Below are 25,450 nucleotides of genomic sequence, written 5' to 3'. Positions count from 1 at the left end.
GATTCTAAATGGATACAATACTGAACTTTCAGATATCTGGGCACCAGCATTTGGAGAAAAGGTACCCACTCTAAGACTCTAAGATTCTATTTCTCTCTGTCTGTGTCTTTGTCTCTCTCTGCCTGTCTCTGTCTCTGTCTCTGTCTCTGTCTCTGTCTCTGTCTCTCTCTGTCTCTGTCTCTGTCTCTCTCTCTCTGTCTCTCTGTCTCTGTCTCTGTCTCTGTCTCTGTCTCTCTCTCTCTCTCTCTCTCTCTCTCTCTCTCTCTCTCTCCAGAGTTTCTTTGTATTGCTTTGTGCTTTGGAGGCTGTCCTGGAACTCACTCTGTAGACCAGTCTGGCCTGGAACTCACTCTGCCTCCCTAGTGCTGGGACTAAAGGTGTGCACCAACGCCCAGCTCTCCAGTTTTCTCTTAAAGAATTCTTTTAGCTTGTCTTGTCTGACAGTCTTCTTTTCAGCTTGGTTCCTCTAAAGGTGAATCTTAGTGGTCTTTGTTCTTTATTCTGAGGAGGGTGTGACCTAGTATATCTGGTCCACTTCAGGGACTTTCTGAGACTATTTGAGTTGCTGAATTTCTGTCTTAAGGAACTTTGCTGCAGGATACAGTGTTTCAGTATCAGAGGAAAGTTATTCAACACCTGGTCACAAGGAAGCCTAGGCAATCTATGGGGTCTTAGATAGTAGATCAGTATTTAGCCCTGGGGTACAAATGAACTTTGGGAGCCCATTCCACATGGAGGAATGCTATCTCAGCCTGGACACATGGGGGAGGGTCTAGGCCTTGCCTGGGATGATAAGACAGATTTTGAAGATTCCCCATGGAGGTCCTCACCCTCTTTGGGGAATGGAGAGGAGATGGGGTAGTGGGTTGGGGTAGGAGGGAAGGGTGAGTGAGCTAGGATTGACATGTCAAGCAATCTTGTTTCTAATTTAAATTAAATAAAAGATAAAAAAGAAACAGAAAAGGTAAAAAAAAACCAAAAAGATGTGTTCTTTCATGTTTGAGTCATTTTTCATAGTTCCTACAAAGTATTAGAAAACAGTGTGAATCCCTGTTTCAGAGATCTCAGTTGATGATCACTTGATTCTTTTGCTCCTGGGCCCACTGTGAGGAGGCAGAACATGACGGTGGAAAGCATGTTTTGAAGCAAATTGGATCAGCTCATCCTTAGACCAGGAAAAAAGCAGAAACCTATTGATTGCCTAGAAGGGGCTTAGGTCAATTGAAGTAACTGAAAAGGACACTCTTGTTATGGGATATTATTTTAACTAGGTAAAGAAGTGCTAATTTTGTTTATGCTGTATTTGTTTAATTATGTAAAGATGTATTACATTTGTTTAACTATGTGAATATATGTTGCTATTTTACCTTGCCTGCCTGAGTCACCTGAATGGCCTAATAAAAAGCTGAATGACTAATATCTAGGAAATAGCTAAAGAGATAGGTGGGGCTGGTGGGCAGAGAGAATAAGTAGGAGAAGGAATTTTGTCTCAAGGAGAGAAAGGGGAGGGAAAAGAACAAAGGATGAGATGGAGCCACCTGGAGCCAGCCAGCCAGGCAGCCACCAGCTAGCCAGACACAGATAGGATGTACAGATGGAAAGAAAGGCAAAAAACCTTGAGGCAAATGCAGATAAAGAATAACAGGTTAATTTAAGTTGTAAGAACTGGTGGGACAAGCAAAAGATAAGGGCGATCACTCATAACTAATAAGTCTCTGTGTTATGATTTGGGAGCTGGTTGGTGACCCAAAAGAAAGTCTGCTACGCACTCTCTGACTTTTTGAGCTGTGTGTGACTGTGGAGTGTGTCAAGGTTTCTCAGCTTGTGTGATCTGTCACCCTTGTTAGGATGGGCATTGGTAATCTAACTGTCTTTGAGTAATTTCTGCTCCTATAAGTAACCCCTTACCAATATTCCTGCAGCAGTCCCAATAAAACTTATTGACTCACCAAAAAAAGAGAAGTTTTTAAATGCACATATAATACAACATCTAGAAAACTGCTAAATGTTTATTGATTTTTGTGCCCTCTGTAACAAAATTACAGAAACAGAACTATTGGAAAGATAGTGTTCTCCTTCAAAATCCCTGCCATCTATTAAGGAATTAATTTGAGTTAAAACACTCAGTCCGCAACTAGAATGCCACAGTATAACTTAAGTTATACAGTTTGCTGGTAGTTAGCCTTAAAACAGAAATATATTGATATGTGGACCAGCTGATATTATTCTGTGCTTAAAATTTAACTTCTTTGCAAATAACACATCATTAAACTATATATACATGTTGCTCAAAACTGCAAGCAATTGTGAAAGATAATACAAATAAAACACTAATAACTCTTGAAATAATGATTATGGCAAGAAAATGAACTTTAAAATTATATAAAAGGCTTACATGACAAATTAAACTATGTTCATTTAAAAACCAAGATTTCAGAAATATCAGAGCTTAAGGTATTATGGGTCAGTTCTTCCATGCCCTTGAAAGCTCATTTGTTGAGTTTGGTCTCTAGTGCAGCAATGTACAGAGTGGTACATCTGGATGAAACTGGGTCATATGGATTCTGATCTCATCAGCAGTCTAATTCTTTTATGGTTTCCCAGTTTTGATGGACTAGTGGAAATTGAGCAGAGAGGCCTTAATTCAAAGGGGTAGATCCTGGGCCTCTTTTGCTTTCAGGCCCTTCCTCCTAGTCCTTCTTCCTGGAGAGCAAGAGGCTGTGTTTCATAGGTTCTCATGAGCTGAGCAATTTACACTCATCTTCTGCCAATATGCTCTGTTTCATCCTAGGCTCACAAACACTGGAGCTGGACAACCATGCAATGAAACCATAAGTCAAAATATGCTTTTCTTCCTATAATTTGATCCATCTCAGGTATTTTGTTACAGCAACAGAAAGCTAACACAATCTACTGCACAGATAGACATGTGGGACTCATGATTTTAATAGAACCTATTACTATTAAGGCACTGGATATTGATGATGACAGGTATTCCTCTGGCCCATCTCCAAGTATGGATTAGTATACACCAATGATTAACTAATATTAATTTGAGAAGGCAAAAGGTGAATCTCAGCAAGTTCACAACTGAGCAGTGGAAGGTTCCAAGCAAAAGTTGTTTCTTTTGCAATATTTTGTCTGAATTGAGAGAAATGATGTATCTAGTTGCTTGGCTAATCACTCGGTAGTTATCTTGATGACTCTCTTTTTCAAGTTTCTGATATAGTATCTGTTAGTAAACACCATAGACTCTGTCTACAAACATCTCTTAATCCATCTATTACCACTGCCTTTGATGGAAACATCACTTCCACCCTACTGCATTTTCTGTGTCAGTGCTGGTAACCTATCATCCATAAACACCTCTTCACAGCAGCTAGAGTGCTTTTCCTACTGAAGTAATACACACTCAGCTCAAACTTCTACAACAGATCTCCATCTCACTCAGAAAAATACCCACAGATCCCATCACGTCTGTCTTGCAAGTGTTCCCCCGACCTGTACTGCTCAAACTTTAGCCAACCTCACCTCTCCATTGTCCCTTAAATTACCTTCCACCCTCTTACCGTGAAGCATTTCACCTAGCTCCCAGAACCTTCCGCTCTTATACCTGAGATTCTCAAAATATGGTTCCTGAACCAGCAGCACTAGTACCATCCTGGAACTTGACAAAATGGTAAATCTTCATGTCTTCTTCAGGTTCATGCAGTCAGTGCCTCTAGCCATAGTCTAGCATGTAATATTTTTAAAGTCCTATAGGTGTTACTGTTACACACTGCCAGATCACTGTCCATCTTTGTCTCTGATTTATTAGAAAGAGAGAGGAGACAGGGATTTGGGGTTGCTATCCTGTACTTTCAACTGTGAAGCCTAAGAAAGATAATGTTTCAAACTGGCATAGGCAACCACACAGGCAAGGGTAGAAAACTGAAACTCTTGGACTCCCTTCAAAGTAACAGCTACAACTCTTTGGCAGAACTCAAAGCTGTGGATCCCACTTTGGTGGTTCTCATGTCTTCTCTGGGTTTGCTGTAAATAAAGGTTGAATTGCCTATGGCATTTGTATTTATGAATTTAAGTTTTATAAGAAGCCTCCTTCACCTAAAAACATTCAAAGTAACTTATGGAAAGGAAAAATGCATTGAAACAAACAATGACTTTTTAAAGCCCTACATAATACACATCCCATCCCATCACTAGGTACTATAATTGAATGCTTACTATAGTATAGTGCTTGGGATGCAACTGAGTGCTGGAGAGTCTGCCTAGCTTACTGTCATTGCTCTCCACCCTTGCAATAATAATAACAACAACAATAAAGATAAATAACAGACCATTCATGATAGGGCCCAAAGTCAACAGTGTACCTCATTATCATGAAAGCCATGGGGATATATACAACAGAGCATGGAAACCTCTGAAGAAGTATAATTCGACTTCAAATGTGCTCTGAAGAAAATGTACAATTTGGACAATCCCTTATTTATAGGAACAATGCCAGAGAACAGGACAAAATAAACCAGCTCAATTTGCTGCTATTTTTACAACTTAAACACAACCTGTTTCCTTGAGAACATCTAATGCTGGTCCTCATGTTGACCTGAAAATGGCCTCAGCTGTTCTCTCTGTAATTGACTAATATAAGTCAAAACACATCTGTGAAGGAAGAAAACGAAAAGAACCTATTGAATCCCCACCACACAACTGATGGCTACATTAACATCGTTCTCTGCATTTGGTGCTGAATAGCTTTATTCTAATACAATAAACCCTGTCAAGGGCTATGGGGAAATGTCTTGGGGATTCGTGCTCTCCATGCGGCACAGTATACCAGTCTTGATACTTGTTTGCCTTTTCCTGGAATAAGTATCTGAGGGAAAATTAAATTCTAAGCCAGGGCTAGGATTTCAAATCCCAGAAAGGGCTCCTAGGAACAGTTTGGCTTTCTTGTGACAATAGATTTTCTGATGAAGTACATGGTTCTCTAATGAAAAAAAAAAGACCTGGCACAGTTTCATATTCTAAAATTTAACCAATGTGAGGAGCATGAGGCTCCGTTTGGGAATGAGTGTTTTAATAAAAGAAACATGAAATTCACTGTGCTTTGTCAGGATGTCTCCCAAGGCACCATGAGAGCTGTCATCCTGGTCCACAGATGAGTCCCACCATGCCACAGCTGTACCAGCTCCCTCTGGCACCCCAACAAAGTTGGAGCAGAAACAAAAAATCCTAATGCATCCATGCAGGCTTCTGCCTAGGTCATGGAAAACAAACTAACATCTGCTCTACCCAGCACCCCAAACTCTATAGAGAAGGGCTGGGTCTCAGAGGAATGACTCAGGTACATTTCCAAGCAAGTGGATAAAGGAGGACAGGGAAATAGCAATCATGGGAAGGGAAAGGCAAGTCTCTAGATGCAAGGATACAGGCAAATGTGATCACACCAAGATAAAGATAAACCAGGAATTGGAGTTTATATCCTCTGGGTTAATTGTCTGGTGCTTTAACAGGGACAGGAAGCTAACAGTCCATAAGCACACATTATACATAAAGTTGCTGTTGCATGGACAATATGAATGTCGATATTTCATAACAAGTAGTTTTCTTACCCTCATGAATGCCTGGTGTGTCCTACATTTCTCTTCACTGATTGAAACTCTTATGTTTCCAGTGATTGTGTCTGAAGTTCCATTAGAGAAGAAGTAAAATCTTGATGGAGACTCTGCCTTTCTGTGCACATCCAAGCTCACGTTGTAAAACAAAACTGCAAAAGCAGAACAAGAAGTATAATTAGCATACACGCTCAAGGCATTGAGGCATTAACAGTTAGGTGCCATAAAGGAAATACCTCAAGTTTTTTTCATTAGATTATTTTTAAGCAGTTCAACTGCAGTATAAAAAAAAAATAAAATGTACTTTCAAAACTGTTTTAGTAAAATAAAACTGATTTATTAACTTCTTTTCAAGTTTTCATTATTAACATCTTTACTTACTTGCTTAAGCCTTCCACATGTAAGAATGTGAAGGCACATTGTCAAAACCATATTAATAATACAAGTCTTTGGAGTCACTTTTGTTTACATAGCTCCTGGTGATAGAAGTACAGATGGGCTCTGAGCTTCAACACTGCTCAGGATGAATCTATCTTGTGTGATTACAAGGCTAACTTCAAATACAGTAAGGTTCACTCATTTCTGTTTTTGCATTTGCAGGCTTGCTATTTTTAATTTTCCTATGTAAAATGAAAACCCAGGTCTTAAACCTCACCTATGTAAAATGGTTTACTAAGATAAAAATTACCTTCCTTTCAGTCAAATCACAATTATTCATCCTCGATGATTTTACTGCTCTAGAGTTAATCTGTGCAAAAGCAAAAATACATACACTTTCTCTCAACTATTCCAGTGCCTTGAAACGTTGATTTCAAAACTAAAACAGTAAACATTTAGCTGGAAAATAAGACCCTCAGATCAGAAAAAAATGGGGAATTAAAAAAAGCCATAAAATCATCATCAAGTGTGATTATAGCAAGGAAGTAAGCCCCATTTCCTGACTCTAAATGGACTCTTTACAAAGTGAGTGAAACAGTCCACTGAGTTGCCCTCACTGAATAGGAGTGATGTGAAAGTAAAATCTAAAAGATTTATATAAATCATGTAGCATTCATTTACACTTTAAGAATAACTTTACATCTTTCAAGATATTTTACCCACTCATTTCAAGGCAACATTAGCATAAAACCTGAATTACTCATACATTTATTTTTGAATAAATCTTTCAACCATCATTTAATTTAGAAAATAAAGCCTAAATCAACTGACTTGAATATTTCAATAACTATAATTTAATAACCTAGAGAGCAAGAGAGAGCTGTAAGTGAAGTAGCCATCTATAAATTTATCACCTGAGTCCAAAGCAAAGTGAAGGGGAAGGAGGGAAATAAAAACCTATTCCCATCGAGAAGCAGAACACACTGAATTCATCAAACAACCCTACTACCACGTGGCTTATTGTTAACAAGGAGTCATTTGATGACAATTATAAAGCATGTTTTCTAAGAACATTGACTATTTATGAGTTTCGTATATTTGTTTTCAGACATTAAAAATACTCAGCGCAATGGAGTTAGAAGAATAAGGAACCAGCCACATCCCTTCCTGTGTATCTTTCAGATAATCCATCAGCTTGCCTATGCTAATGTGTAATTCACTCTGGGCTCACACTCCCCAGGTGCCAATAACCAGATAAGGGTTTGCCCATCTTCTTTTTATACAGCCCTGGCCAGGGATTTTCAAGAGCATTATTGAAAATGAGTCCCATAAGGTACAGACGCTGGCTTCATTCTGCCCATTACACAATGAACTTGGTCAGCCTGGAACCTCTGTTATAAATACAAAGTTTGGCTCAGAAAGTATCCGACAGCCTCTGTGATCTTCATATAACAGCAGCCTATAAGGTTATTGCACCATCGATTTCAGAGGTTACTAATATCCAAATTATGATGATTCCAGGTATATGTATGACTTACTGTGGGCTACTTTTATTAGTAGCATTTCCAACATTGTGTGTGTCTTAAAGAGTTTGGATTAACTAGCCTCTTGGATGATCCACATCAGTACTACATTCTCTGTGGCAAACAATTGAGAGTTCCCTGTATATTGGAAACAGGCACAGTTATCAGAGCTGATGATGGCAGCACATTATATACACTAAATTATATGTATCAGAATCCATGTCTGGTCTCCAAGTAATCTTCTTATCCTAAGATGACAGCATATATTTTTAAGAAAAATAGTTCTGTGCCTCTTACTCCTTCCTACCCACAGCAGCGCCAGGCTTTATGAGCTCAGTAGGGCTGAGGGTGTGACTCAGTGGTGTAGCATTAGCATGGCATCCCAAAGCCCTCAGTTCTATCTCCATTACTGTTAGAAAAGCAGTAACAGCAATAAAGCACATTTTGAAAGAAGCCCTGTCAAGCTGAGGAGCTGTGGTGAGCTCTTTTGATTATGAAGATTTCCAGGTTAAGTACAGAGGTTGCAACTTAAACTAATGCAGCAAGTGATGCTCTTGGCACTCACTGCCTTTTGACACAAGAGCTAAGTCTTCTCTGTGCCCCACCTACTGGTTAGAACGACTTGAGAACCAAAAACGATGGACAAGAAGGGCAAAGCAAATATTGCTCTATTCTCCTCTACAGAAGTGTCAGATGGTCATGACAATGAGCAATAAGGGCTGACAACTGATTAGAGAATGGTACACACTCCAGTGAGGCATTGGTTCTGCGAGGCACACTTACTGATGTTGCCTGGGACCTCTTTGCCCTTATATGAGAAACAGAGTCTCAGATCCATGCACACAGAGGGAAGTCCATTTTCAGTGCAGTCAAATTTTGTTCTATTTACTGACTCAGGATGACTTAAAGATGCTTCAACAATCACTACAGGTCTTGTCCTAAGAAGACAATGAAATTATTAATATAAATTATAGAATCACTTTACCATAAGACAATAATTACACCCCTAACAACCAAGCAATGCCATTAAAATATTTACATGATTGTATGTGCATCCACGATTGCTTATATTTTGTGTATAGATCAAGAATTTTCATTTAAATATATAAAACCATTAACTTTATCTTATGGTATGTTTAGTATCCCAAAGTATAATAGTAAAACTTGAAGATATATAAAGGAACATCAACAAGGCCATTGCTTTTGAAACCTTCCCCTCAACTATCTACAATTAGGCCTGATTGTCAGTTAACAGTGATACACACATCCACCTCACCTTAGCAACACTGCAGAATCAGACCGAAAAGCACCAACTGCTACATCTGAAGGAAAAGAAAACAAACAGCATAGATTAATGATCACCATTAAAGAGAATTACCTTGCAGCCACAAATACTTAACTATGTATCACCTTGTGACTGTATCAAAATACCATTTACAGAAAATTAATTGGAAAAGATGAGCTAGCATCCTCAGATTTATTCCTCCAATTGTCTGAGTTTTTCACGCAGAAATAGCAGCAATCCTTTCTCAAGAAAGCAAAACAACTGCATGATAGAAACTTGTGGCATTGCTGCCAAACAAAACGTAATGCTTTGAGTTAGAAACATTCATCCAGAAGGCTCCTTTTAAGTATCTTTCAAAACATATTTCTACTTTCTTTTCACCACCTATTTGATTTTGTAGGTGCTTCTTTCTCAATAACAAGGCCTCTAACATTAAGTCACTAACAGTGTAAAACTGATGAACTGATAGATCATTTCAGGCCCAGCTTCAAACCTTAAAAATTTAGAAACACAGTTGCAAGTGACCTGAAGTCCTATACATTGATTTTCCATGTCCACAATGAAGCAGAACCCACAAAAGAACTTTTGTGGTCCAGAAATTGGACAGTCTCTACTCACCGACATATCCATTGTTGTCTGCATCAATTTGTCCTGAGATAGACTGTCCAAACATCCTTAGTGATTCACTGATTTGAAGTCCTTCAATTCTCTGTAAAAAAGGGAGGGAGGGGGGAATTTTTATAGGAAATAGTTATCAAATATTTACTATTTCCAAGATGTCAGATTAGTTAAATAATGGACCTTCTGAGGCTTGCCCTAGCATAGTAGCTATTAAAATGCATTCCAGATAAGCCAAACTTTTTAAGAGAGGCTGAAATCTATTTTGTTACTAAAAGTTTATATTGTGAAAAGACATTTTGCAGTATAGTTTTTAGTTTTTCCAAAACAATTCTTATTCCCTGTCTTTGAATTTTTCCAGGTTCTGCCTTTGCTTCCTTAATCAACATGAGTAAATAAACAAATCATTTGGAAACAAGATGTCTATTATTATTAAGCAGTTCCTACTGTTCAGACTTATGAAGAAAACCTGCTGATTTGTACAGATTGCTTCCTAGACTTTAAGAGTATCTCTGGAATCAGTCTGTTCCATCTATTTAATTTCATGTCCAGACACTGAATTAGAAATACATGGTTGTGAGCCGGGCGTTGGTGGTGCACGCCTTTAATCCCAGCACTCAGAAGGCAGAGGCAGACAGATCTCTGTGAGTTTGAGACCAGCCTGGTCTACCGAGCGAATTCCAGGACAGGGTCCAAAACAATACAGAGAAACCCTGTCTCGAAAAACCAAAAAGAAAAAAGAAAGAAAGAAAGAAAGAAAGAAAGAAAGAAAGAAAGAAAGAAAGAAAGAAAGAAAGGAAGAAAGAAAGAAAGAAATACATGGGTGCATCTTCCATTCTGGCTGCAGGAGCCAAGGTACCCTAGTTTCCTGTTCCACCAATGCCTATCTTACCTGTGAGTAGGTGGGTGAGATCCCATCTACTCGGCCATTGTAAATGTAGATAGCACCTCGCAAATCATCTTCTTGTGGAGCACCAATAGCAATATCTGTTGAATTTAAATAGGAGAAAAATTAGAAATTTTTGATTCCAAGAATGAACTTTGAAAATTACCCTTCATGGTCAAAATGCCCTCTTCCAAAGAAACTCAAGAACTCCTCCAGAAAAACAAAACAACAAAACAAAAATAACAACAACAAAAACACCAACTTCATAATGTTCAAGATTATGCATAACAGTCTGTGCATGGAAAATAAGAGAGTGGATGGTTTTGAAGGGCACTTTTTCATAGTGATGATGCTTGCAAGGTCTCCAGACATACCTCTGGATGCCCACCTCAGCTCTGCTGATGTGCCCTGCTATTCTATGAACCCCCAGGGTTTAATGTATGTGTCTTGCTTTCTTAAGTCACACAATGAGATCACAACAAGATGCAAGCTAAGTATGAAAGAATATATCAACTGCATATAACTGCATCTGGCAATCTGGCAAGTTATAATATGATATTGTGTAACCACAATAGCCTTAGTTTCGAGCTTCTAGACTTTTCTATGCCTTTAAAATGACTTCTGAAACAATTCTTCTTCCAGTGGTGTATATTAGAGATAAACACACACACACACACACACACACACACACACACACACAGGAGTTCATAAAATGCATTGTTTTGAAAAATAATGACAGAATGAATTTGCTCTGATTAATATTGGGTTATGACACTGAGAGAAAAAAAATTGATGATCTCATATGAAAAAATCCCGAGTAACAGACATGCTGACTAATGTTGTTGCTTAAGTTATGTAAATACACATAACATGTAGGAGGAAACTAATGTTCCATAGCTACAAGATAGCTTCATTGGTATGTCACATGATTCTATGTAGGTATATTAATGTATCCATTAATGTGAAACGTTTTAATTATTCTAACTGAAATCTAAAGAACAGAAAGTCTATTTTGATGATATCAGTTATTATTGTCTGGAAATGTTTTTCACAACCACAGTGGTAATTATGACTACTGTTCAATACAATCTATATTTTAATTATCAATGATAATATCAAGAAGACACAATTCTAAGGCATGAAGATACATATTAAGAACTCAGTTGCTAAATATTAGGAAATTACTGCACTATGGGAAAGTCCACACTCTCCCCTCACACATACCCATCACATGTGTAGAGTCTTATCACATCAATTAACTCCCAGTAACAAACTGTGAGGGGCTGCTCATAGAGGCAGATATTTGTATAGCAAGGCTGATGTCCAGGACAGCATGCATGGTTAAAACACTGCCACTCATTTAATCATGCAAATGCTTCTGTATCAGTTGATGGATAGCCACTGCCCTCAATATCACAGCCGACCATCACCAACACTCTCTCTGGGACCCTTCCAAATCCTATGGCAAAGCAGTGTCCAGACAGGGTGTTCTGGGCACAGCAGGGATCACAAGAATACACTCCAGATTTGGAACCAGAACCAGTTGAGTTTGGTCACTTTCTGGACTGTACTGTTAGTTAAATGTCATGGACAGATGATATATATCCCTCATATTTTTTTCTAAAATCAGCATCCTTTCTAAAATAGAAAAATAATGGATATCACTTTGATAGACATCAGTTTTTAGAGTTGTGTAAAAATTTTTGCTACTTATAATCAATAAAATGCTTTGAATATCACTCTTTAACTAACCATGGTAAAGATCAATGACTGACAATTATAACTGACATAACACTATAAAACTAGACAGCAGACCATTCTGGCCCCATTTTCAACAGAAAGGCAAACAGCACAAAACTACAATCATATTCTCTTCCTTGAATTATTTTAAGTGTGGACATCAAGTACAAAGTTAAGATTTTTTAATTACCTTCAAAGCCATCATTATCAATGTCACCAAGATTTGCAATGGATTCCCCAAATCTTGCAGCGTATTTGTCACTTCCGATAAGCACTGTTTCCATTTCATCCATTTCAGCTCCCTAGGAAGAAATGGAAGAAAGGTGTCATTATAAAACTCCCTGACAACTTTACACATGATTTACCGCTATAATTGGATATGGATTTTTCTAATGCGTCAAACCACAGATTGAGCTTTAGTACACACATCTCAGTTCAATTCAATAAATATTTATTAAGTCAACACGTATAATAGCATGATTAGAGCTCAGAGGACATAGGAAATTGTCTAACTCATGATCCCTAGCTTTGAAAATCCAATAAATCATTTTGATAATTCAATTTAACAAATATTTATTGAGCTCTTGCTAAGGGCAATGCACTGTGCAGAGCAGGCAGGTGAAGAGGGTCAAGGGGAAGTATATGTAAAACACTTTCCTCCAGGAACCATGGCTGCAAGGAGGGTTTAACACAAGCACGTACATGACTTACGAGTACAAACTACTTCACAATACAGAGAAGAAAGGAAAACAATTCTAACTGAAGAAAGGAAGAAATTCCAATAAGGAGCAGGAAGGAAAGATGACCTGAGGGAGACTTCATAAAGTGTCATACAAGGTGACTACTGCAAGGAAGATGTGGTTTTGATATACAGAAAAAGTGATCAGCAAAACATGTTAGATGTATGAATGGTATACATAACAAGACAACAAAAGTCAAACTGTTGTCTTACAGTATATAGCAATTTAATTAAATAACAAGACAACAAAAAAACTGTTGTCTTACAGTATATAGCAATTTAATTAAAAGGGAAATTTATTCTTTTTGAAGTGAACAATAGAAAGCGATGGGAGGTCTCTTAATAAAGGGTCTCATTACATGAATTAGCCATTGGAATCTCTGAAGTAGAATATATATCTATATCTCTCTCTATATATATATATATATAGAGAGAGAGAGATGATGCTGTGATAATGAATGCTGATCATTTCAATCCCATGTTTTAAAAGCAATTCCCACATGCTACTCTAGATCTCCTCCTCTTCCCTGGCACACCTAATCTTCATTCCACAAACTCACATTTTATGCTTTGCCAAGTGTCCTTCACATTTTAGTGCATAACCAGAAATTCCTACTTTTTCTTCTCTTGAAATACTACTTCTTCCTTGAAATACTTTTGGCCCAAAGTAAATAATGCCTACTTTTCATATACTTATTACCTGCCATTTACCAAGTTGTATTACAATGACTCTTTCATGATGACCATCTCACCCAATCCTGAAGATTCTTGGTCACAACTTTTTGTTGAGCTTCTTTTCATACTATGTTCCATTCTAGATTCTCCACTAAGGGTCACTTATTTTTTCTAAATGTATTAAAAATTTGAGTTTATCTCTGTAGATACAATCACTACCATGTGCCTGGCACAGGATTAAATCTGAGGACCAAGGGATAAAATGGAGTAGCTCCTTAGGAAATAACTAAAGGGAAGGGGGCGGTGTTTCAGAAAAGATAAAAGACACATAACCTCAAGACAATGCTCTTTAAGAAGAGTTTCAATAGAAGTTAAGTGGTGATTGCTCTAGTTCAAGTATTCTACAGCCATTGAGAATGGCAATCAAGTACTCGCTGGGGGCCCCTGAGAGCTATTTAGTAGGTTGGGTCAAAACCCAAGTCATTTAAGTAATCTTTTCTTTTAGTTCATTGAAAATAACTCTGCAGTGACTGCCAGTCTAGGACTTCTATGAGCCACGAAAACAAAGCAAGGGTAAACAAAACGGATGATTCCTCTCCCATGCTATCACAGGCAATAGCAAACTTGAAAAGAAAATATTATGCTTCTTAGTGTCTAGTACCACTTCAGAGAGTTGGAAGTAGGTTAGATGTGAAGAAAGCAAGAGAAATCCACACTACTTACAAATGGAAACCAGTTACTAAACTGATCCCAGAATCCAGCAGCTGTGCTTCTGGTTAAGTGGGAGGGAAGGGTAGAGGGTAGCCCAGTGAGCGGCTCTTCCTTTACTCTCCGAGCATTTCTTTAATCTGTTTTCATAGTAGGGTGGTCTAAGATTTCAGTGGGAGGTGTTTCATTACTCTCTGAGTTGTTTTTACTGTCAATTTTTTAAAAATTATTTTATCCCTGGCATACAAATGGACTTCGTGTTTCCATAACACAAAGAGGGATGCTCTCTCAGTCTGGACTCTTAGGGGAGTGCCTGGACCCTGCCCTGAGTGAAATGACAGACTCTAGATATCCCCTATGTGGAAGGAAGTGGGGATAGGGTGGGAGGCTGGGGGGGATGGTGGGGGGATGCAGGAGGAGGGGACGGAGAGGGAACTGGGATTGACATGTGAAGCAAGCTATTTAAAATTAAAGTAATAAAAAATTCCCATAAAAATTATTTGTTAAGAAAATAAAAAACTTACCAGATATTTATCACATGGGGAAAATGAGGGCTACTTGCTGAATGAAGATCTAGTAAATACAAGGAAGGCTGTTTGTGAATGGGAAAGTGTGGATCATGTGGTGTAACACTGTTTGCGTGCTATTAATGCCTTCTGCAACATCACTGTCCAGACGGTAATATGCCTTTTCTAAAATAAATTTTAGCTTAAAGAAAGTCTAGGAAATTTCTGCATGTGTAACTCGTGTCTAGGTTTAGAAGTTGGAGATGTTTCCATCATTGTAAGCCTGGAAGCCTTCTCATTTGCACTGCATAGAGTTTGATGCTTGAAATGAAAACTTATCAAACTCTCTGAAATTTTTGAGTAAGCAAGCTTTCAAGCACACTTTACTCAATCTCAACTAAATGATGCTGTGTCCTGAGACATGAGGCCTGATCTTATTTTCAAACCAAAGCCACTAAGTATCCAATTTTTGCTTGATTTAATGTCAAGAACCAAGGCTGTTCAGAGAAGGCCAGAACTCTGTAGATTGAAGGCCTGTTTCCACTACAAGTACTGTCCATGACTTAAAGGTGAACAATAGTCGGTATTATCTAACTGAACAATGCACCTACTTATAATAAATGACACCAAGTTCATAATATTTCAGAATATAATCCAATGAACCATACCATAATATTTTATCATGCCCATATTTCTGTTTGCAAGTCAAAAAGTTAAAAGCATTGAGTGCCTCATCTATTTCTAATAAAAAATATTTCATAATTTGCTAATTATATAAGGACCATAATTATTAAGGTATATAAAAATGTATTTTGAAGTATCTACACTAACCATTCTTCCAAATGATATTTGTGCCAAAATTAAACTAAAGAAATTTCAGTTACTAGAGTGAACTTACACAAGTGGTGTACAGAACTTCCATTGTGTGTTGAGTCTCATTTCAGGAATAGCTGCTCACTGTCATGCTCTGTTCTATTTTCAGAATATCAACAGAGCAGTAGAAGTGTCACTTTGGTCCATCAGATAAGCTTAAGACTATAGCTTTGACCTGGCAGGATTGCTCAGTGGATAAAGGTGTTTCCTATACAAGTCTCTTGACCTGAGCTGGATGCCAGAAGCATGAGGTAGAAGGAGAGGACTGATTGCTTTTGACCTTCACATATGTACCTTGGTTTGCATAGGCGTGCGTGCACATTCATCATGCACTTGAATGCATATGTGCGTACCTACCCACTCACCCACCCCCCCACCACACACACTCACACAATTTCAGAAAGACTCTGTAGTCTCAGAACTCTGAAACAGGAGCAGTTTCAGTCTGAGTTATAATTAATAAATGGTTTCCAGTTTGGGGAATAGTAGACATACCAAGCCAGAGTTGATGTACACGAATACTCTCCCTTCCTCTCTGATGGTGCTCTGCATTGGAGCCCCCACAAGGAGATCTGAGAAGCCATCTGCGTTGAGGTCCACTGCACAGATAGAAGCTCCAAAGTATGAACCAAGCTATTCAAAAGCAAAGCACATGCTCAATGAGAACACGTAGCCTTACCCACAGAAGCCCTCAGCGACCCTAAAGGCAGGGACATATTTACCTTTTTACCTTTCATTTCATGTACGATGCTCAGTTCCCTTTCGTCGATGCTGAATATATATGCCTGTAATTGGAGAAAGAATTCAAAACATTTTGGTTGTGAGCCTAGCCTTTAACGGCTGAGCCATCTCGCCAGCCCATGATTTGTTTTTTTGTTTTGTTTTTTTGGTATTTACGAGACAGGGTTACAGGGTTTCTCTGTATTGTTTTGGAGGCTGTCGGTCCAGCCTGGCCTCGAACTCACAGAGATCCGCCTCCCTCTGCCTTCCGAATGCTGGGATTAAAGGCATGCGCCACAACCGCCTGGCCATCCCCAGTATACTCACGGACTTTGGACTCCCATTCAACAATGTGAGATGCACTCTCACCCTGAACTCTTGGGGGAGGGTCTAGGCCCTGCCCTGGATGAAATGACAGACTATGGACACCCCCACGGAGGGCCTCACCCTCCCTGGGGAAATGAGGGGATAATGGAGGGGGCTGGGGGGAGGGCACGGGAGGAGGGAGGGAAAGGGAGAGGGACCTGGAACTGACTTGTGAAGCAACCTTGTTTCTAATCTAAATTTAAACTGAAAAATAAATAAATAAATAAATTGAAAAAAAAAGAATTCAAAACATTTGTTTTCTTACCAAAATTAAAAACACTAATTTGTTTAATTGAAGCATCAATTTGTATAACACATAATTGAACAAATATAAAAATATTAAATGTTTAATAAAATTATTACTGCTACAAATTTTTAGAGTGATTGTCAAAGATTCATATTATGAAACCTGAGTTGCAGCACTGTTCTCTGAGGAACTAACTTTGGGGTCCCACAGAGAAGCCACAGAAAAAGGTTTACAAAAATGGATTCCCATTGTTCACATGTCAATACAGAAAAATATAGAACTAAAATTATTCTATTCTATTATTTTCAGTCTTACCATGCAGCGCTCCCTGTCTCCACTCCCTTTTACTAAATAATACCCAGAACAGGCATTCTCTGGACATCTACAGATAATTATTCTTTATAAGCAATTTACTTATAGCAAAACCCCATTTCAGTTATAAGATTCCCAACAAAGTTTTCCAACTCAATTTCTTTGAAATCTCTAAATATATTTTACATATATTTCAACCAATGAAATACATTGTTAATCATTTTAATCTTAAAATGTTTAGTTTCCCTTTATTGCCTGACTTGCTCACATAATGGAGTCAAGACTTTCTTAAGACATACAAGAGGAAAAGAAAACATTGAGTCTTACTTTTCCTATCTGTTCATGTTGAGGGGCTCCTCCCACGACTTCAGTTGTATGTGGACTTCGGAAATGACCAGCTCCAACTGAGTAGCCTTCATAAAAGGAGAGAAATACATGAGACTCTTCATTCACAACAGGCATGTGTTTTTCTTATTCTTTGCATAGAGGTAAACAATACTGAATTCAAAATGATTCTTTAGGTAGAGCCTCAAAAAAACTGTTTATTAACTTAAAATGGTCATTTAAAGCAATTTTAACATATATATTATTAAAAGTGGTATAGCTTTGCATTTCCAAGCTCTCAACATTGAAAGTATGACCTTGACACTTAGTCTGTTATTCCCTGTGTAATATGATGAACAATAGGATTCCAGTATTCAACTGTAACATCTGACAGTGCACAGAACGCTGAAGCCGGCAAATGACAATTGTTACAGATTTCATTTTTCTATTGTATGGACTTTACATAAAAATACTTCAGGAAATTCTTTAATAACAGATGAGGAAATGTCACATGGATTCTGTTGTAATGATAATAAAAATACCATTTGCTTTATTAGTGCATTTCTGAGCACATACTGTTCACATTTAAAGCACATTACAGAACACATGCATTTTATTGTAAAGGGGAAAATGCCATGAAATGTGTATTTGGTAGAAATATTGGTGATAAAGTATGATACTCTTGACTTGTGAAATAACAACAATGAGGAGAAGAAAGAAAAGGACAATAAAAATGAATAAACTCTGAGAAACAATCCAAGATAATCTCTACAAACTAAAATAAATTTCTATAATGAAAAGGTGACAGAAAAAAGTTTTAGAATATACCTCAAAATGCTCTCCTTTATCTAGAATGTTATTTTAAGATCCACTGGTTTCCATAGTTTAAGAATTTATGCCTATGTATTCACAGATGTGTGTTGAAATAGATGAACTAATACAGAGTTAGTTTAAAAACTTCTTAAGGCCCCAGGAGTGGTGACACACATCCTTAACTCCAGCATTAGGAGGTTAAGGCAGGAATATCTCTGGGAGTTCCAGGCCAACCAAGACAACATAGTGGGACTCCATATTAGAAAGAAGTGGAGGATGGGAGGGGAACTTCTAAAGTAAGCATTCAATAGCTCTTATATAAAAACATAGTGGTGATGCCTGCTGTTACCTATGTCAGCACAAGATATGGAGTTAATGAAAACATAACTGGCTTTATGCTTAATTGAGACAGTTTCTGATATGTACAATTGTTACTGGGCAATGGGATATTTAGAACAGCGCATATAATTTCTGAGGCACAGATAGTTTGCATCTGTAAAATTTTTACAGTACCTAAGTAACTTCCAAATTTTACTCGATTTTGTCTGTCTACAAATGCTTTGTACTTGTTTGTAGTTATGTTGTAGACAAAGATGGAACCAGTCCAGTAAGATGATCCTGGGGCCCCCATCACAATTAAGTCCTGTAAAAGAAAACTCATCATCATTTGAAAGTTAAATCTCAGCAACCCAAACCTCTTGAAAATACACAACATTCTAGGCAACTTATAAGGAAGTACATTATATATTGAAGCTCCTAAATGGGAACATTTTATTAATTTAAATTCTGTTAAAAAGCAGAATTTTAGAGAAGAAATGCTAGAGTTCTATCCACACTTATTAGTGTGTTTCAACTTCCAAAGATAGGACCATTAGACAATAGAGCAAGCTTTGAGACAAGAGCAACGTGGGTCAGCAAAGACAATTGTCTGTATGTAATTCATTAGGGTTCATTACCAGGATAATCATGTGCTACCAGAGAGTAAATGGGGGCTTAATTTATTTCAATTTGCAAAAATCACTGAATAGTGTCCCTAACAATTTCAGGCAGATAATAAAAACGCTAGTGAAATTTAGAGCGTATTTTATCATAACTAGGAAGGAGGTGGAGAGAGAGTAGGCCCTTATCTCTATTATGTAACAAGTTATAGCAGTCAACCCTAATTAAAATATAGTCTATTTTCTAAGTAATTCTGAACTTTAAATATAGTTACTTCTATAGAACGAAGAAAGAGTTGTTATAAGCATTTGTAAAATATGTTAACATGTATAGGAGCAGTTAACCCAAAGAGTAGTCTTATCTCCACAGAGTTAGAAAACATTCATGAAATCATAACGGGTTTTTGAGAGAACCTAAAACATTTATTATTTTTTATTGTTTAACCTGAGGGCTGTATATAATTGAGACCTCACATATACAATCTAGAGTTTTAGGTAGTATTTGGGATTATATCTGATTTTCAAGGGTAGTTTTAAGTTGTTAACCTTCACTACTAGCATAACTCTAATGAAAAACAGACTCATGTATTTCCTCAATTAGTGATTAAAAACAATATACTTGGGTATATATGTTCAGTTCCTAAGTTAACAAAATAAATAATTAGCTATTTCAGGTGCCCATTAAATTCTTAATGGAGGTGATGATCTTTAGTGTGGATTTCAGTTGATCATGTGTGATATTAGTCACTTAGAAATGTACCTTCTAAAATTAGATGTGGAGCATTAAATGGGATAGATAGGGTGGTAATGGTATACAACCAAAAAGAAATTACTCAAATGTTACTCAGTTTTGACTCCCAAATCTAGAGAACCGCTGGAATTAAGATTCTATTCATGCACAGTACCTGGAGCTAATATTGGGCTGTTACCTGTGTATAAAAACTAGATATTCCAGCTTGACACGATGCAAAATGTTCTCCAAATTTTCTCACAAAATCTATGATAAAATATAAAATATTTATTTAGATAAATTACAAATACATACTTTTTTGAGACAGAGTTTGACTGTGTAGCCCAGGCTGACCTTGAACCCAAAATCGTTCTGATTTAGTCTTCTAATTTTTCGGGGTTAATTCTCATGGCAATGATATCATCCTCTATAATTTACTTTTCTCAGAGGTCTTCATAAACATGACTCCTAAAATCTGTGCTTTGTATGTCAGTTTTGAAAATGGTAATAATTTAATTCAGCTCTCTTGCTTGTAATAATCTTCAAATTATCATCATGAATCACAATTAGAGGTATTTCTCCCTCAACTTTCTCATCATAGGAATAGTTTGCAGCATGTACTAAAATTCTTTTTTAAAAAACTTAGTGAGAACCTAAGTAACATTTCTGGCTTTGGGTTCACAGCTCCCTGAGTTATATATACTGGAGGTACACAACAGTACGTCCTGTGAATACACACAAGGTAGGAAGACTACACTCAAGCAACTCAGCCTCTCTCTTCATGGTGACTTTTTCTCTGTATATGGAAAAAAAGAAAAAAACAATGGCAATCTGCCCTCTTGGCAAGTTCCCACGGCAAGCTGTACCATTAAATATAGCCCTAATGCCATACATTGCATTGTTAGACTCATTTGTCTATGAAACTGGAACTCAATGTGTTGGAATCCACACTCCTCATCCCTCTCCACCTTCCACATCCCCAATCACTTAGCCATTCTGTTAGTCAGTACTTCATGTGTTTATATTTCCCATATAAGTGTTATTATGTACTGTTTTCTGTGGTTGGCTTATAACATTCTCCATATCCATCTATGGTGTCCCAAATGACAGGGCTTACTAAGGCTGGGTGGCATTCTATTGTATGCATTTACACATACCTATACCATGACTCCTTTACTCTCAAAATCCTTAAGTAACTGCTGAGTTATGTGGGCCTTCTACTTTCATTTCTTAAGAAACTTCCATAGTCTTTCATAATGTTGCACTAATTTGCACTCCTGCTGACTTTGCTAACACTCAACTTTTCATCTTTTTGGTAAATAGCTGTTCTAACAGATAAGAAGCGATCTTGCCTGAGTTAATTTACATTCCCTGATGTAAATTTACATTCCCTTCATATACCGACCAGCCATTTTTCTGCTCTCATTCAAAAGAAAAGATCTTGGTTATACTGACTTTTAACCTGGTTATTGGTCTTGTGGTATCTCTTTGGTGACATCTATATATATATTTTAAGAATGAACTCCACATCTGAGGCTCTTTGCAAATGCCCTATCTACTCCCCAGCTTATCTTTATCTCTCTACTTTGCTGATGGCCTCCTTGGCTGTGGAGAAGCTTTTCTGCCTGCTATAGTGCCACTTGTCTCTTTCCTTTTGTTGCTTGAGCTTTTGTTGTGACCCCCATGAAACCAGTGATGAGAACAACATCAAGGAGCTTGCTCTCTCTGTCACTCTCCAGGGGCTCCATTACCACAAGAGGCTTCATACTTAAGTGTCCTTCCATTTTGAGCTCACTTATGTGTATAATGTAAGATAAGAGTCCAGTTTCACTCTTTTGCAGGTGGATATTCAATTTTCTCCCATTAGTTCATTGAGGAGATTATCCCTTATTTCCGGTTTTGCCTCATGAAAGACTAAAGATCCATGTGGGTTTGTTAGGTCTCTTACTGCAAAGCCCTGTGAATTGATGCTTTGGGACTCACTAGGGGGACACAGCCATCCTTCTCCTGACACTTTCATTCATAAACCTCCATGAAAAGAAAAATCAGAACCTCTTCTTCCTTTTGATAAATTACGATACTGATGTATAAGCATTCCCTGCCACGACTCCTCACTCCTCTAGAATTTCCCTTGTGCTTTTGTTTTACAAATTTTGATGTGCTATGTTAAAATTACAAAAATAACTCCTGCCTGGAAAGGGAGATCATAAATATATAGAAACCCTGACAAAATTTGATTTCAATTGAGAACCTAATATTCATCATTTACCTTCTTGCATTTAAAGGTAAAATATAAACATTTATTACACGGACTTCTCCATGACATCAGAATCCAGACATGAAAGATCCTAAAATTATCAGAAGCAGTAAGTTTTAATGTGTTCAGAGTTTTTACAGTTATTTAAAATTATCGTTGGATGATAAGGATGATGGTAAGAGTATTTTTTTTTGTCATGAGAAAGAATTGGCTTTCAAACATATATTTTGGTGTGCTAAAGAAAGTTTTAATTAGAGTTATTGACTGTTGAAGATGTAGTCTTAAATGCTACTGACATTTGTCCCTAACTCTGTGTTTATATCATAGTTCTGTACATAAAATATCAACAGCATCATATTTCTATTGAGAGTTTTCAAACTTTAGATCAGTGATTCTCAACCTCCCTAATGCTGTGACCCTTAATATAATTCCTCATATTATGACGACCACCACCCATAACATTATTTTCATTGCTACTTCATAACTGTAATTTTGGCTATTTAACTGTTATGAATCGTAATGGAAATACCTGACATGCAAATGGTCTTAGGTGACCCCTTTGAAAGAGGTTATTTGAGCCCCAAAGGTGTCACAACCTACTGTTTTTTAAACTAATCCTTTATATCTTCAAGGAATACATATGAGCTGGGTAAAATGGAAGTGGAATGCTTTACTTATACTAATTCATAGCGTTCTTTTAAAGACTCCTTAGAAGCCACTAAAAAAACAGGAAATGCAGTCATTTTCTTTCTAATAAGAATTTTCTGTGTGATTTCATGATTTTAGGAATCCTGTGTTTCCTGGGCAGTAGACATGCTCATAGTGATTTGAAAATAAATTTAGTGTAAAAGTGGATACTTATCAACTAGCTTCCCCAGTTATTCAAATGAACCTGAAGGATTGTTTTTCAAAAATGCAGAATGTTTGTATGGGGTATTTTGACTCTCCTGGGTAAACAAAGGAAAACTGCTTTATGTTAAACAACGGCCATATCAAAGGTCTTCTTCTGTGATCAGGCAAAGATGAAAATGCAAAGAGACACTAACTGAAAGCCTCCATTTGCTTTGAAGAATCAGTCTGCCTCCATTTCAGCCTCAACTCCATCTTATAACAAAGATGAACAAGGCTCATTGCTGTTTATGTTTAAACGTCTGTTTCTCGAGGATTGAGCTATGCCCACCTGTAACCTCAACTACAAATGGTTCTGTACTGCCTGTTCCAGGAAATGGCAATTGTGTCTGTGTTTCAAAAAGTTTAGAAACGTCTTGCAACCCTACCTTTGTTTCAAAAGGGCTGTTATAGGCTACCTTTTATGACTACCTGTTCTTATGACCACCTTGCCATCATGTCTTTGTTTTAGGAGGTCATTAAGACTAACTAGTTTGTTCTTCTCCTGTAACCCACCTATTTTGCTTGCTAAATCTCTCATTTATAGCTCCCTATCCATGAGCTATAAAAGCCTTGTCTTCCTCACATCTAATACTGAACTCTCAACCCCACCTTAGGGGGAGGCAGCCCATGTACACAAATAAAACAGCTTGATTTAATTTCTTGTGTTAACTAATTTGGCCAAGTGGTCTTTCTCCTCCCATTTTGGGCATTAGCAGATTGTCTCCATCTAGATGCATCATATCACTTACCTTGGTAACAGGGCGTCATCCTTTTACTCAATTCTGTTCGCAAATCAGAAGGCATCCCGTAGCAAACACCAGCGGGTAGCTTATTTTCATTCCTCATATAAAATATATTTTTCCACCTATGCCCACAAGTCTGGGTAAAACAGAAGTAAAACAAATATGTGAAAGGCACACCTAGAATGTCTAACTCCAGGATCTTGACCAGGGGACCCACTTCAATACCTACCACAATAGATCCATTTTCACCAGGCTGTCTGGAGAGTGTCACCCCCAACCACTGGTTATCTCTCTCTTCCAAGCATGTCTTTCCACAGGGCTCTCCACTGGGGCTACCTGCAGCATTTGAGAATATGCTTATCATCAGTTTTGTTGAAAACAATGTTATTCTAAAAGAACAGAGTAGTATAAGCCAGGCCCTTATTTCCAGGGTTTCTCTTCAGCCAGTTTTGCCTCATCTTATATTCAGGGTACAACTTAGTGGAAAAGTGAGTTACTCTTTGGCAACATAGTTGTTCTTCATACATGCTGAGTGTTCTTTGTTGAATGACCTCTGAGAGATGAAGATGGCATGAAGATGTGGCCTCAGTGACACAGGAGGTAGCTAACTAACATAAGCAAGATGAGGAAGGTCCATTTGATCCAAAGTCAGAGGCTGATCTTAAGGAAAGAATTTTTGCTTTTGCCTCACCCATTTATCAGTACAAGCAACACCACCAAAGCACTTTAAAAAATGTCCTCAGCAATAATATACAGCTTACTGGAGCTGGACGATGATGACTGAGTGTGTAAAAAGTGGAACATATAATTAGCACATTCATAACTCATAGCATTAGAAACAAAATGCCCTGTGTTTTAGACTTAGTGGGATGGCTGGTGTTTTCAACAAAGATAAAAGGTCTTTGAAAACAAGATGGTGTCAGTGGTAAATAGAAAACATCAATAGGCACACTTTGGAAAATGTGTAAATTGCAAAAAGCTCAACATAAAGAAAATACTCAGGTGGGACACAGTCCTGTTACACTTTGCTGTTGAGCAGGAGTCCCAGTAAAACTCTTTGTGAAAGTGATTTCAAATCATTGATTGGAGGAAGAATAAGATGACTGTTATAGGTCCTTTTTGCTATCTTTACCTCTTATCCTCTTTAGTCAACACGTGAATATTCTGTGCTCAGTTCCAACAGCAGATAAATGCATTAGCAGCAATTAGATGAGCTGAGTATGCAGGAAGCTGGCTTTCTTTACTTTGAACACTGGTCACCAAGTTTTTAAATGGTTATGGAAAAATTTCCCACACTGGTCTTTGTATTGTTAGGTACCTGATTACCCTATGTACAGTTTCTATGGGAACCTCACAAGGCTAAGATCAATAAAGATATATTTCAAATGAACTCATTTATATTGGATTTCCTGAGTCATAAATATTTTGAATAAGAAATATAGGAGGATATTTGGGACTATCACAGAAATAGCTAATCCTTCAACACAACTGAGCTGAAGGAAGTTTTCCAAACTCTCTTGTAGAGTCCTATTTCATGGGCCCTGCCAGGCCTGTCTACTGGAA

The 25,450-nt window shown here is 37.6% G+C and overlaps 1 protein-coding gene across 1 annotated transcript in view; it reads right to left on the bottom strand.

Moving 5' to 3' along the window:
• Positions 1-25,450, bottom strand: part of Itga4 (integrin subunit alpha 4) — a 76,894-nt gene that overhangs the window by 36,297 nt on the left and 15,147 nt on the right. The window contains exons 3-15 of the mRNA XM_013122725.3: positions 24,117-24,223; positions 23,894-24,023; positions 20,196-20,263; positions 18,842-18,971; positions 17,519-17,604; positions 16,269-16,331; positions 16,042-16,179; positions 12,236-12,347; positions 10,312-10,406; positions 9,420-9,510; positions 8,793-8,838; positions 8,300-8,454; positions 5,613-5,767 (exon numbers count right to left, since the gene is read on the bottom strand). Coding sequence (XP_012978179.1) covers positions 5,613-5,767; positions 8,300-8,454; positions 8,793-8,838; positions 9,420-9,510; positions 10,312-10,406; positions 12,236-12,347; positions 16,042-16,179; positions 16,269-16,331; positions 17,519-17,604; positions 18,842-18,971; positions 20,196-20,263; positions 23,894-24,023; positions 24,117-24,223 — 1,376 coding nt within the window. The remainder of the gene's footprint in view (positions 1-5,612; positions 5,768-8,299; positions 8,455-8,792; positions 8,839-9,419; positions 9,511-10,311; positions 10,407-12,235; positions 12,348-16,041; positions 16,180-16,268; positions 16,332-17,518; positions 17,605-18,841; positions 18,972-20,195; positions 20,264-23,893; positions 24,024-24,116; positions 24,224-25,450) is intronic.

This window comes from Mesocricetus auratus, unplaced genomic scaffold, assembly GCF_017639785.1.
Source record: "Mesocricetus auratus isolate SY011 unplaced genomic scaffold, BCM_Maur_2.0 Super-Scaffold_100004, whole genome shotgun sequence".
Taxonomy (NCBI): domain Eukaryota; kingdom Metazoa; phylum Chordata; class Mammalia; order Rodentia; family Cricetidae; genus Mesocricetus; species Mesocricetus auratus.
This window is presented reverse-complemented; position numbering and strand designations above follow the sequence as displayed.